General features: G+C 35.4%; 1 protein-coding gene across 1 annotated transcript in view; it reads left to right on the top strand.

Moving 5' to 3' along the window:
• The first annotated feature begins 4,883 nt into the window (after positions 1-4,883).
• The window catches only part of LOC110226098 (putative disease resistance protein At1g59780), an 18,367-nt gene continuing 9,221 nt past the window's right edge, over positions 4,884-14,029 (top strand). The window contains 3 exon segments of the mRNA XM_021016698.1: positions 4,884-5,016; positions 8,844-9,779; positions 10,137-10,288. Of these exon segments, the coding sequence (XP_020872357.1) occupies positions 8,851-9,779; positions 10,137-10,288 (1,081 nt within the window). The 5' untranslated portion in view covers positions 4,884-5,016; positions 8,844-8,850.

The following is a 14,029-nucleotide window of genomic DNA, read 5'->3' as shown; positions in this document are numbered from 1 at the left end:
AGAGAAAGGTCTGATCAGCCTAAAAATCTCAAAAGCATAGCCACATGGCCACAAAAGGTTAAAAGCGGACTTTGCAAACCCGCATATAATTTTAACCAAACCCCCTTGGGTCACAACCTAGTAAGGTTTAAAAGCCTCCTCAGGCAAATATCTTGTTCAAAAGAAAATAAAGCCTCCTTAGGCAAAAATAAGTTCGAAATTAAGTCTTAAAGTAAAAAAGGGACAATCCCCAATTTAAAGTGGACACAGCCACTACGGAGTGACCTCCACCTCGGACTCCGGCTCAGCAACCAAAGTTTCATTCACCTCCTTGACTGGTGCTTGATCAGATGAAGCTCCCTGACCACCCTCCGCGGTACAACCAACCTCCGGAGAAACCTCCGGTACCATAGGAGCTATGGGCGGGACAATGCCTTCCGTCTCACTTGAACCTGGAAATAATAATTCCAATCAATCAAAGGTACAAGGTAGGAAAAGATAAGCCTCAGGAGCCAGGCGTTACCTGCCCAGTCTAAACCCGATTCACTTATAGGAGGTGATTCAGTAAAGAATTCCTCGAAGTCAAGCGGGTTGAAGGTCGAAGTGGGAAGAGCTGCCAAACGACTCCGTTTTTCAGAAAGATTAGTTGACAGCTCGGTCCTTTCTTGCTCCTCGGAGAAATCTGCTTCATGGATTTGATCCAGCAGAATCAGGTTGCTTTCATGCTCTTTGATGTCTGACTCCAAATCCGACCTAGCCTACTCGGTTTGCATGAAGCGAATGGCCCCTTGGATCAACTCCATCCCGCGTCCCTTAACCTCCTTTCTGGCCTTCGATGCCGACCTTGCCAACTCAGAATCACGCAACTTGGCTAGCGCCTTGTACTTCGCGTCAAGCTCGATGAGTTGATTGTTCAGGGTATCGGCGGTTGATTCGGACTCTTGAAGCCTACCCTGAACACCAGAAAACTCTTCCTGGAGCTTGAAGTTCTGGTCGTACTGACCTTGCAGCTCCCCCTTTATCTGCGCAAGCTCTGATGTTAAACTGTCGACTTTGTCCTCCAGATCGTGCTTGGAGCCGACAGAAGAATTAAGTTCAGCCTCAAGGGCAGAGAGTTTCTTTTTCCACATGTCAATCTCTTTCTCCCGTCCAATGACCAACCCTTCGTAATGTTCGATCATGTCGTTAAGTTCGCTATGAGCCTGGTATCATACATGAACCCGGGATGGCGAGTCAGTTCGCAGAATGGCAATACAATAAAAACAAAAAAAAAAAGAAGAAAGGAAGAGAACGGAACTAACCCGAGATGAATGATAAGCGTGAAGCAAATAGCGTTCACGAATTGCAGGGCGCCATTTGTTGAAATCTGGCAAGATCGAACCCGAACGGGTCTTGAAGCATCGAAAGACGCTTCCTTCTGTCTCCATAGCTGCGAAGAAGGAAGAATTGTAAATATTGGAATTTTAATAAAGACAAAAAGTTTAAGCATGTGTAAATCACCAAACCTGAAAGCGATTTGACTTGAGGGACAAGAGCAGGCTTCAGCCTCGAGGAAGCATCTCGAGATTCAGAATCTCCACTTTTAGGGGATGCACTCCGAGCAGTCTTTTCGCTGCCGGGCTGGGAAGAAGAAGACATGTCAACAGGTCGGGGAGGACCCATTGGTTCAGTAGGAGGGGAGGATCGAGGTGAACGGTCAGTCCGGGCCCTGGATTTCTCCCTTCGCGGAGACGAGTCATCACGGGACGACTTGTCCCTCTTCTTACGAACTAAATTCTTAAGTGGTTCGTTGCTGAAATCGTCTCGGGGAGGACGAGGAGAATCACGACGAGGAGACCGCTCTCTCCGAGGAGAACGTTCGTCGCGGCGTTCGCGGCGAGGTGTTAACCTATAAGCAGCAACGGATCTGGCTCCCTCGGAGCTGTTGTCATCAACCAGCAGGGTCCTGCTGTAATCTTTTTTGTCGATGGCGGTCGCAAGGAACGCCTTGTTTTCATCACAAGCCTCTGCTATCGGCTTGGAGAGCTTCTTACGCTGGGCAGCGAGGGCCCGAGCTGACATTCCCTGAGTTGAGGGAGGAGGCGGAAGATGATGAAGTAGATTGGGAGGACTCATCCTGAGTTTCCGATTGGCCTCGACAAATCGGTCGAGGGTAAAAGAATTCCAAAGGGTTTCCCCTTCAAGGATTGTTTTGAAGAACTTAACAAATTCTTCAGTCGGGAGAGTTGAAGCTATGAAAGCTGCGAAATGAAACAACGAATTCAGTCAGTAAAAAATAATAATAAACAGTAAAGGAATATACGACCTAGTCTCTACCAGGTTTCGCAGACCACTTCGATGGGAGTACATCGGAAAGATTCCCAATCGAAGCAGGAGTTTTCTTAATCAGAAACCAAGGATGGTGCCAGTATTCATCCTTGTTCGGGAGGTGCGAGATGACGTTTCTATTGGCATTTGGATACGCCGAGAAGTACCCAGTTTTCTTTGATGAACTCCTTACGCTTAGGAGTTCATTCAGCTCGGGCACTCCAATGACGTAGCCAACCTCCGCCGCAACGGTTATAATCCCGAGGATGGTTTGGAGGAGATTGGGGGTTAATTGAGGCAAAGCGATCTCAAGAGCCGCCAAGAATCGAACTAGGGCTTCGGGAAGGGGGAAGGTCAATCCACAGCCCTTGAAGTAAATTTCGTAAACACAAAAGTAGCCGGCACGGTGGTTCTCAGGAGATTCCGTAGGGTCGGCTATTTGCGCCTCTGCTATAATTCCAGGAGGAATTTGACAAAGCCCCTTCAATCGCTCAAGGGATTGAAGAGTACAGGTGGATTTGTAATGAGGACCGGCGATGTCGTTAGGACGAGTGCATTCGTCATTACTAGAACGCCTCTCGTCGTAAGACGGAGATTCAGGTCTTTCAGAATCAGAAGTCATCGAATAAAAATGAAAAATTCAAGATCCGGCGGAGAGAGGTTTTTCGTGAAGAAGAAAAGAGAGAGTTTTTAATTAAAGTACAAAAGTAAAAGAAGAGAGTAATGGTGAAAAGAAGTTACCTCAAGCTAATGATGAAACCGCCTCGGAAGTTGTGTGGGAAGTGGGAAGGTTTTTTCCCGTTTTAATAGTAATTTATCAATATACGGTCATAATGATGACAGATGTCACTTGGTTAAAAATGGCTAGTGCCGAAATTAAAGGAGTAATGAGATTTTCGGCGGGAAATCAGAAAGATTCTCGAGCGCAATCTTTGGCCACTTGAGCATTTAAAGTCCTCCGAAATGGAATTGCACTTCGAAGAACTTGGGGGGCTAATTGTTGGTGTCGGATCCCGCACCAGAAGTCCGTGACCAACCAAAGATTGCCACGTAGTCAAAATAAGGGCCCATAAAGGACGAAGCCCAATGGACCCATGAGCCGAAGGAGCGGTCGAAGTGGTCGTCACCACTTCGAGAATCCGAAGTAAATGCACTGTGACACGAGTTCGGTGTAGAAGACACGGGTAAGTCGGTTCAAGGACGCTTGGGCCAAAAAGGCGAGGCCCATGAAGATCAGAGTCAACTCAAATTCAAACGTTGAGCATTGAAGTCAAAGAATCAAAACGGACACATTTAAGAAGGAATAATTGTACTTAATTACTCATTTTAATGTCAATTCTCTATGTATAAATAGAAAGGCCAATGGCCATGTAAAGGGAGCTTCCTCTCAAGAGAGAAAATACTATAGCAATTTTCGTATCAATTTATAAGTTTTTACATATTCATTTTTGTCCCTCAAGAATAATCTTTCCCACTTAACAAAATACTTGAGTGTGTGAATCCGACATCCACAAAGTTGAGATAATAAATTTCGAGGAATGAGAACAATATAACGCCAAGGACAAGTGTCGAAACAAATGAAACAATGTTCTCCTTGCTCCCGCAATATTGTCCTCCCGTGTAGCGATGATGTGACACTCGATAACTCCGTTTGAAAATATAACAGGTTTTTGCAAAAAAAACCTCCATGTAATTTTTTTTTTGCAAGACAAACTTTCATGTCAAATAAATGCAGGTCAAACCACAATCTCAAAAGTCACCTGCAATATAGCCCTTCCCTATATCGATGACGTGGAAATCGATAACTCATTTTATGTAGAAAAGAATTCAACAAACACTTACATCAAAATTTTGACATGTGTAGCATAGACTTCTATAACCTTTTCGGACAACGACGAATCCGAGAAAGCTATTCTACACATGTCAAATTTTGATGTAAGTGATTGTTGAATTGTTTTTTACATAATCGGAAATCTTTGTTGAATCTTGGTTGGATTTTGGTTGAATTTTAAGTGATTCATATAAAGTTTTGAAGTTTTGGTTAAATTTTGATATACTGGGGCATGCCACATATGGAAATGGTGGGATGAGGCTCTGATGGAGGAATTAACCTAGTTGAGGCTCGAGATGCATGCTATTTCTACATTACATAAAATGATTTATCGATTCTACGTCATCGATATACGGAAGGGATATATTGCAGGTGACTTTTGAGATTGTGGTTTGACCTGCATTTATTTAACATGGAGGTTTGTCTTGCAAAACGAAAATTACATGGAGGGTTTTTTTTGCAAAAACCCCTTATGTTTTCAAACGGAGTTATCGAGTACCACGTCATCGCTACACGGGAGGACATTATTGCGGGTGACTTTTGAGATTGTAGGGTTGACTTGCATAATTCAGAGTTGGAAGGTAAACTTTCAAACGAAATTGACTTAGAGGGTTGTTTTGCAAAAAAACCCATTCAAAATTGATTCTTTTTGAAGCAGTGATGATGTTTTTTTTTTTTTTTTGGTAGGGAACCAGTGTGATATATGACAAATGGCTACAAGTGATAAAATAACCTCAATAATTGCTTATAAAAATTTATAGCCATTCATTTTCACAACAGCTGGTCGTCGGATAAGAGTCCACTCTTCTCTGCTCGATCTATTACTAGCAGAGATCTAAAAGCATAAACAACTCTTCCTCTAAATATTCATTGGAAGAAAAAAGCGATTTCGAGAAAAGGTGAGTCATGTTGATTCAATTACTTTTCTTTCTTTAGTTTTATGTGGAAGCAAGTTCTCGGATCTTTTTTGTGCATTTGATGTCTTCTAATCGTCTTTAGTTTATGCACATCATGATATGTAATATTCATCGTGCACAATAGAATATGTTTTACCTTGTGATGTGAAACAAAAAATTATCTTTTTGAAAGATCTTAAAAATTCCTCAATTATATCTGGAACAAAGCAAAAACAGAAAAAAAAAAAAAAACATTTAACTATGATTCAATTAACCATCTTAATTTAACACTTTTAATGATTCACAGCAACAACAAAAAACGAAAACTGAGAATTATAATCTGAGTCCAAGACCTGAGTAAACTTATATATCTGCACAATATTTCAATGCTAGATTGACGTTACTTTTTTTGTTTTCGAAGTTTAAGTTTACTCTTATAATTAGAAAATATGAAAGTTTGATGCCTAATGTAATGAAATACATATTAGATGTCAAAATTAATGTGTAAATACCAATTCTAATGAACTATGTTATTCATTGAGAAATTGTTAAAAATACTCTTTGATACTCATTTCCAAATATACCCTCTTTTCTAGCAATTTTCATTTATGCCCTCTTTCAATTTTTTATGACCATTTTACCTCTATTTGAAAAATAATTAAGTCAACAAAATCATAAATGTGAATTTTCCCGCAAAAAATCTTTTCAACAAAAGTTTCTCGAAAGAATATACAAGTGTTTTAAAAGAGCTTTTAAACGATTTATAAGGGTTTTTAAAGGGTTTTTAAACGATTTAAAAGGATTTACAAGAGTTTTAAAAAATTTTTTATAAGGGTTTACAAAGGGTTGTAAAGAGTTTACAAGAGTTTTTAAAGTGTTTTAAAAGGATTTACAAGTATTTTAAAAGGGTTTTAAAAGGATTTATAAAAGTTTTAAAAAGATTTACAAGTGTTTTAAGATTGTTTTAAAACGATTTATAAGCGTTTTAAAAGGGAGTTAAAACGATTTAAAATGATTTATAAGAGTTTTAAAAGGATTTTATAAGGGTTTACAAAAGGTTTTAAATGATTTTAAGGGTTTACAAATGTTTTTAAAGATTTTAAAATGATTTTTTAAAGGATTTACGAAGATTTTAAAAGGATTTGACTTTTAAAGGATTTACAATGATTTTTAAAGGATTTACAAGGATTTTTAAAAGATTTGACTTTCACATTATATTCTCTAAATAAAAAATGGTAATTTAGTCATTTAGCATATAATGAGAGGTATTTTAAAAAATGGAGAATAGGAGAAGGTATTTTTGAAAAATGACATCTAGGAAAAGAAGTATTTTTGCAAATGCCCCTTAGTCATTTAGTCATCTCTAGTGCAAGTCTCTTTATATAATAGAGTCACTAGATTTTAACCCGCGGTGTACCGCGAGATGATTTATTTTTTAAAGTTAGTATATATAAAATTTGGCAAATTGTATCTCCTTATAAAATATTTTATAGTTTACAATTGTTACTAAGTAACGGTATACCATGAATGCACGAGACAATTGTTTATAAACTAAGGATTTAACCCGTATTAAAGCGGCATGTTAATGATATTTTAAAATTTTATAAATATTGATTCAAACTCGTCCGCCATATAAATCCGTTCCAAAATATAACCCGTCCCGTAATTTCTTAACCTGTCCTGTGATTTGTTTTCTAAAAGTAGTGATTTTAAAATTTAATGATTATTTATTATATATAAAAATTTACAAATTGTATCATTCTCTAAGACATTTAATTTATATTTTAATTAACTGAGGATTTAATCTGTATTAAAGCGCCATGTTAATAATATTTTAAAGTTTTATAAATATTTATTCAAACTCGTCCACCATATAACTCCGTTCCAAAATATAACCCGTCTTATAATTTTTTAAACCGTCCCGTGATTTGTTTTCTAAAAGTAGTAATTTTAAAATTTAACAATTATTTATTATATATAAAAGTTTGCAAATTGTATCATTCTCTAAGACATTTATATTTTATAGTTACAATTGTTATTAAGTAACATTATACCACGGAACAATTTCTGGGTTTATACAATCTTTTCTAAATGTGACTGATTTGATATGTCTAATTTTGGTGGTATTTAAAAAAAAATAAGGATTTAATCCGTATTGAAGCGGCGGATTAATAATATTTTAATTTTTTTAATTATTGTTGATTCAAAAACCTGTTCCGCCATTAAAATATCGAATCATTTGTTGATTCAAAAACCTGTTCCGCCAAACCCGTCCAGCAAAAAAACCATTTATTTTATTAATGTTGATCTTATTTATGATATGATTCTGAATCATTGTCTAAATATTTTAGTCGATGTGGAACGTTGAACTCACATTTTACGTTAATTGGAGAATATATGTCCGTCTTTAAAATATCGAATCACAGTATATGCAAAAAAAATTGATTTTTTTTTTACTTTATGTATTATATGATGATTCAAAACAGTTAAAAAATTCAAACAAAAATGATAGGAGAATCATATTTCTAAATCTTAATTTAATCTTCTAAATCTCTAAATTATTAAATATGGAATATCCGGTGTACGAGTTGGGTTAAATATAACCTGATCCAACAAACTTTTTATGACCAAAATTTGTAAACGGGTCGGATACCCATTGTATCCAAATGCATTTTGCTCCACCCGCTAAAAATGTACTTCAAAAATACTAGTATAGATAGATTAAATAATTTTGACATATATTAATTGACTTATATAATTGTTTTCATTAAATGTGTTAACTATTACAAAAAAATATATCTAAAATGATTTGCGAAGTAACCCAATAAGAAGAAACTTAAAATTTTAAACTATTTAATTTACAGTTTATAAAAACATTTTTTAAAATTATAAGCAAAGATAAACCAAATTATTTTTTATGTACCCAAAATTTGTAGGCTATAAAAAGATTAGCTCATATTTACTGAGAAAAAATAAAATATTTGATTTACACTTTATATAAATTTTTTTAAATTAGAATTAAAACAAAATAAAAATATTTACGTACACAAAATTTATAGTGTATAGTGCTTTACAAACCTTAGATTATATATGAAGAAATTCGCTGGAATTGTCTTATAACAATGGTCCATTATATATTTGTGTCTCTACTTAAAAAATATCACTTAACTAAATTTACTGTAATAAAATTGAAGAAAAAGTGGCATATGTCGACTAAACAAAATACCACTTTACAAACCTTCGATGAATGCTTTTATTTTCCGAAGTTACTTTTGTAAACACTACTCCTCCGAAGATTTTCCGAAGCTTTTTAATAATTAATGTGTGATTGACAAAAAAAAAAAAAAATACCAAATGGCAGTTTCTCATAACTTTTTAGAAAAAACTTTACTTTATTATATTAAAAATATCAAATACTACAATAGATGTGACTAAATCAAATAATATAACTATGAATCAGAGGGATAAGACTGTTTTTTTTCTTAACTATTAAAATTAATAAAAGAACTGTTTCTTCAAAATGAAAGTAGCAGATTTTTATTCGACCACCACTTCCTATCTTATTGAAATAATAAGGATATTGACTTAAGCAAAACTAGATCGCACATATCAAAATAGTCTTTATCTTCAGCTTTTGTAAATTTGTAAAGTATTCATGTATGCTAATAATTAATAACAAAAATGCAAGTAGCCAATTTTATGGATTTAATTGTTTTTTATTTTTCGCACGAGTTTCAACTTCAATGGGAGGTTCCTTTCCTTGCTATGGTTTCCTCTTCATTACCTCTAATTTAATACTTACTAATGTAGTAATGTTTCCTCTAAAGCAGGACAATTATGGTTGACGCAATTGTGTCGTTTGGTGTTGAAAAGCTTTGGGAACTCGTGAGCGAAAATTATGGGAGATTTCAGGGAGTTGAAGAGCAAATTACTGAGCTAAAGAGTGATCTGAAGATGTTAATGTCCTTTCTGAGTGATGTGGATGCAAGGAAACAAACAACTGATCTTGCAAGAAACTGTGTGGACGACGTAAAAGAAATCACTTACGATATAATTGAAACATATCTTCTAAAGCGAAAACGAAGTGAAAGCAGTGGCATCAAGAATCATATGAGAAGTCTTGCTTGCATTCAAGGTGGTCATAGGAAGACTGCCTTAGAAATCACAAGCATTAGTAAGAGAATCTCCAAAGTGATCCAGGTTATGCAGACTTTAGGCATACAATCGAACATTATTGAAGGTGGGTATTTGCAGGCTCTACATGATAGAAAAAGGGAGATGCGTCATACATTTCCTATTGAATCTGAAAGCAATCTTGTTGGTTTGGAGAAAAATGTTGAGAAATTGGTTGAAGCTTTGGTGGGAAATGATAGCAGTCTTGGGGTATCCATAACTGGCTTGGGTGGTCTTGGCAAAACCACCCTTGCACGGCAAGTTTTTAATCATGATAAGGTAAAAGATCATTTTGATGGACTTGCGTGGGTGTGTGTATCACAAGAGTTTACGCGGAAGTATGTATGGGAGACCATCTTGAAGAATCTTAGTCATGGAGATTACATTGCTGATATGAAGGAAGACAAACTACAGAAGAGTCTTAGTCCTGCAGATGAAGTTTCTGATATGAACATATCACAAAGGAAGAAGATTTCAGATATGAATGAAGACGAACTTCAGGAGAAACTCATTCAATTGTTGGAAACAAAAAAGGCTTTGATCGTCTTTGATGACGTATGGAAAAGTACAGACTGGGACACAATAAAGCGAATTTCCAGAGAGAAAAGGTGACCTCTTTTAGTACAATATGCGCTAAGCTATTATTCCCTCCGTATTTTAATAAGTGTCGTTTTAGGATTTTCTTTTTTTTAAAATTAGATGTCGTTTTCAAATTTCTATGCAAAATTTCTTACTTTTTAATGTTTTATGACATCATAAAACATTAAAAAGTAATAAATTTTGCATAGAAATTTGAAAACGACATCCAATTCAAAAAAGTAAAAATTCTAAAACGACACTTATTAAAATACGGAGGGAGTATTTTATTACCAGTTGATTTCTTCTTTTTCTTTTTTTCCCTTTTAAGGAAGATAATCAAAAGGCCCACAAATTGCTCATAAACACTTATGTTGGTTAATTGCAGCTGGTTGGAAGGTGCTGCTTACTTCTCGCAATGATGATGTACATCCACAATGTGTCTCCTTTAAACCAGAAGGCCTAACTCTTGACGAATATTGGAAACTCTTACAAATGATAGTATTTCCTAAGAACGGCACAACTGGTAAGCTTTACATAAACCGACCATATATCTATTTATATATATAAAATCAAACTATTTTTTTCTCAATTTCTTTTCATAAAATTCCCTCTTTTATAAGTTTGCAAAAGAAAATATTAAACAGGAAAAATATGAGTTTCGTATTAAGCTTCTTGCTGTGCAATTAATTAATAAATTAGAAAAAGGAGAGAGACAAAAAAAAACACTTAACTATATAGTGCAAATTATTTTTCTGGCTTCTTTTTAAAACTCATTTTCTATTTCTTTGGGGTTTTCATTTTAGAAAATGCTAAACATAGTATAACCCAACTTTGTCCAAAAAAAAAAAGTATAAACCAACAAGTAAAGCAATAGAAAATTACAGAGCTATTAAAAGAAAACTAAAGTAAATTCAGCGAGATCAAGCAAACAAAGGTAAAAAGACTATAAACATAAACAACCACAGATGAGCCAATATTTAAAGTAGTGGATCACGAGTAACACAATTGACTAGTTAATTAGATTAACAACTGGATTATGATGCTAATTAAGGCATTATTCATAAAACTCAATCCTAGGATATGAAACACTCGAGCAAAGTTAATCCACTTCCATGACACCAACTACTTCATTAATCACATAGTTAAACTAAGCTCATATTTACTGATTAGACTTTAGACAGTCAACAAGCATAAATTACAAATTCATTTGATCCACTAAACACCTTAGTCACAAATTCTTTTTTTCGAAACATGAAGATATTTTAATGATTCTAAATGATGTCAAAAAATATAAGAACCAAGCTCACTAAATACATAAAACTTGTCCAGCAGCCTAGCAAAATACATAAACAATTTTCCTCAAATATAGATAGCACGACCAACAACGAAAACATCAGATGGATTTGTCACCTTAGATGCAGCTTTCTTAGCACCTTTGGCTTGCCATATTCTGCGACCCGCTTTGGGAAAACAGCATCAGGAACAACACCGCTTGAACATGAAGCAGAAGCTTCAAGGTTTGAATCTATAAATTCGGCTGTCCACACAGAATGTTGCATCTTGCCTGAAAACCCCAAGACAAAATATTTCAATGAAAACTAAGAAGAGCATGAGCCGAGCTCAGTCTGACCAGCAAAGAAACTAACAAACCTTTGTTATATGACGTCATAAGAGGTAGACGGTCACTTGTCCAAATTGTTCTCTCATCGTAGTCCTTCATTATGTTCAACTTCCCCCTCTCTTCTTGAAAGTCTCCTAGTGAAAGAGAGATGTTCTCTGAGGAATTTAATCAAACACCTTCTGTGCTAGATGTAAAGGAAAATCTCTAGGACGGAGCTCTGCGTTTAAGAGAAAAAAAAAAGTTTTAAAATTGGGAAAGAAGTAAAACTTGAAGGCCCAAAATGAAATAAAACTAAAATATTTCGCTCAACTTGAAGGCCCAAATCGAGTACTATTGATAGGCTCAAGTGGGCCCACAAGATGTGTTAATTTCAGAAATTGAGTACTATTGAATCGCTTCGTTTCCTCAGTATCTCGACATTTCGATTTCGCATCTGGTGACTTCGTTTCCTCAGGTAGATATCTGCATCTGGTGACTTCGTTTCCTCAGGTAGATATCCAAATTGCTTGCTTCACTTTCGATTTCGCATCCTTGCTTCAGTATTAATCTCGACATCTTAGCTTCAGTGTTGATATCCAAATTGCAAAATTAGTTTACTCTCTGTATCTAATTTGTCATTTTTAAGTGCATGCTTGTTAGAGATATTTGAATCATGAATGACTGATCCTCGATCAGTACCAAATGTTTGCATATACATCTGAGAGCTCACACTTGAGGATCACCTTCAATCCAGTGCCCTCGGCTGTCCTGAGCATTCCAGTAAATGATATATGTATCAAATTGAAGCGTATATGAGAAATCAAACATCTGATAAAACGTATTACAATGAAAGCTTATCAAATTTATAATTTTTTTTATAACAGAATCTTATAAAATCTTATACTAAACCCTTCAGACGAACTGACGAAGCGTTAAGTGTTATAAAAGCTTATAAAAGCTTATACTGAACCCTTTAGAAGAAGATACGTTTGGATATTTACATAGGCTAATGATGTGTGTTTCTATCTGTATCTAATTTGTCAGTTTTAAGAATTCTCTGAAAGCTGATAATTCTCTGAAAGCTTTTTATGTTGTATATTGATTTTTATGTAGGAACACTTGCTTTAAACACCATGAGTTTCAAAACGCTTGAAATGAAAATGCATATGCACACGTTTCTGGCTTGGAAATTGGACCCAAGAGTGGGTCTGAGCTTGTGGAATCCACATGTTTTCGGTGGTTTTTGAAACTCAAAAATGATCTTTATAGGCAAGATAGTAATCTTCTTACTGCCCTTGCCTCGATGTATGATGAGAGTAAAGATCATTTCATCATTGGGAATCCTAAGATGGATATCGATTTTGGTCTAGAAGACGTTTTATATATTACAGGTCTTCCAATTGATGGAGAACAGGTATTTATCTTTTCTTTTACTTCAACATATCTTTAGTTTTAGTTATTCGATTTCTAATGCCCAATTTGAATACAGGTTTCAGGATTAGAGAGTGAAAACATCACGAATACAATCATGCATCATTTTCAGATAACTGAAGAGAGGGCTAAGTCATTAATGAAGAATTCCGGTATTGATCTCTCAAGATTGAAGCTGGAATTTGAGATGGTACCACAAGGGAATGAGGTTGACTTAGAGCCTTATTTCAAGGCTTATCTCCTCTTATTGTTGGGAGAAGTCATACTCCCAAACAACAGCAGCTCTTTTTCTCCCATGTACCTACCTCTTCTTGGATTGAATGATGTCAACCACTATGCTTGGGGGGCAGCTATGTTGGCGAATATGAAAGAAGCTCTAGAAAAAGTGAAGACAGCTGAGAAATTCACAAGCTTATGTGGTTTCTCGTACGCTCTCACGGTAAGTTCTTTAAAAAACAAAAGGTAATTAATATGATTCATAATAAATCAATGATGTACAATGACAATTATTGTTCTTTATCTTTTTCTTACAGGTTTTTGCATTAGAGCGGTTTCCAGACCTTAGAGAAAGATGTGGATCATCACCTCTACCATCCGGATTTCCCTTGATTTTGGGGTGGATGGAGGCGTTGAGTAAACCGAATAAAGACACGAAGAACGTAACGTCTGTGGAAGACTACCAAAAGAAGCTTCAAGAGATGAAAGAAAAAGACGTAAGACCTTAAACTCTTGTTTCTGTTTTTAAATACATATAAATTGAATATATATCGTTATAAATTGAATATATATCGTTTTTAACTAAATATTTCACTAAATAATTTCATAGGTGGTGTGGCAGCCTTATAAAAATCGTGACCTTAAACTGTCGGAGAAGTATGCATCTCAGTTACCTATGGTCTTTTCACGCACACCATGTTCGTGCTTTAATGAAGGTGCGTATAATCGTCCAGATGTGTGTTTTAAGCAATTAGGATTGGAGAAGTCGCAATTCAAAACATTGTGTCCAAAGATTAAGAAAGGGACGAAATTGAAACTGAGCAAACATAAAGACAAAAATTGGAAATCTGTCAGACCTTACTACAAATTCGTGACTGAGCAGTGGACTAAGCGATATGAAAATTTTATCTGTGAAATTGCTCGAGATGGGGTGACGAGTGTTCCTGAGGTGAGTTGATTATTTAAGTTGATTTTTTTGGTTGTCTTTGTGTACTTCGTATTATTGTCTTTGTCTCC

This window comes from Arabidopsis lyrata, assembly GCF_000004255.2.
Source record: "Arabidopsis lyrata subsp. lyrata unplaced genomic scaffold ARALYscaffold_7, whole genome shotgun sequence".
NCBI lineage: Eukaryota > Viridiplantae > Streptophyta > Magnoliopsida > Brassicales > Brassicaceae > Arabidopsis > Arabidopsis lyrata.
Note: the sequence above shows the minus strand (reverse complement) of the source record. Positions and strands in the feature narration are given on the sequence as shown.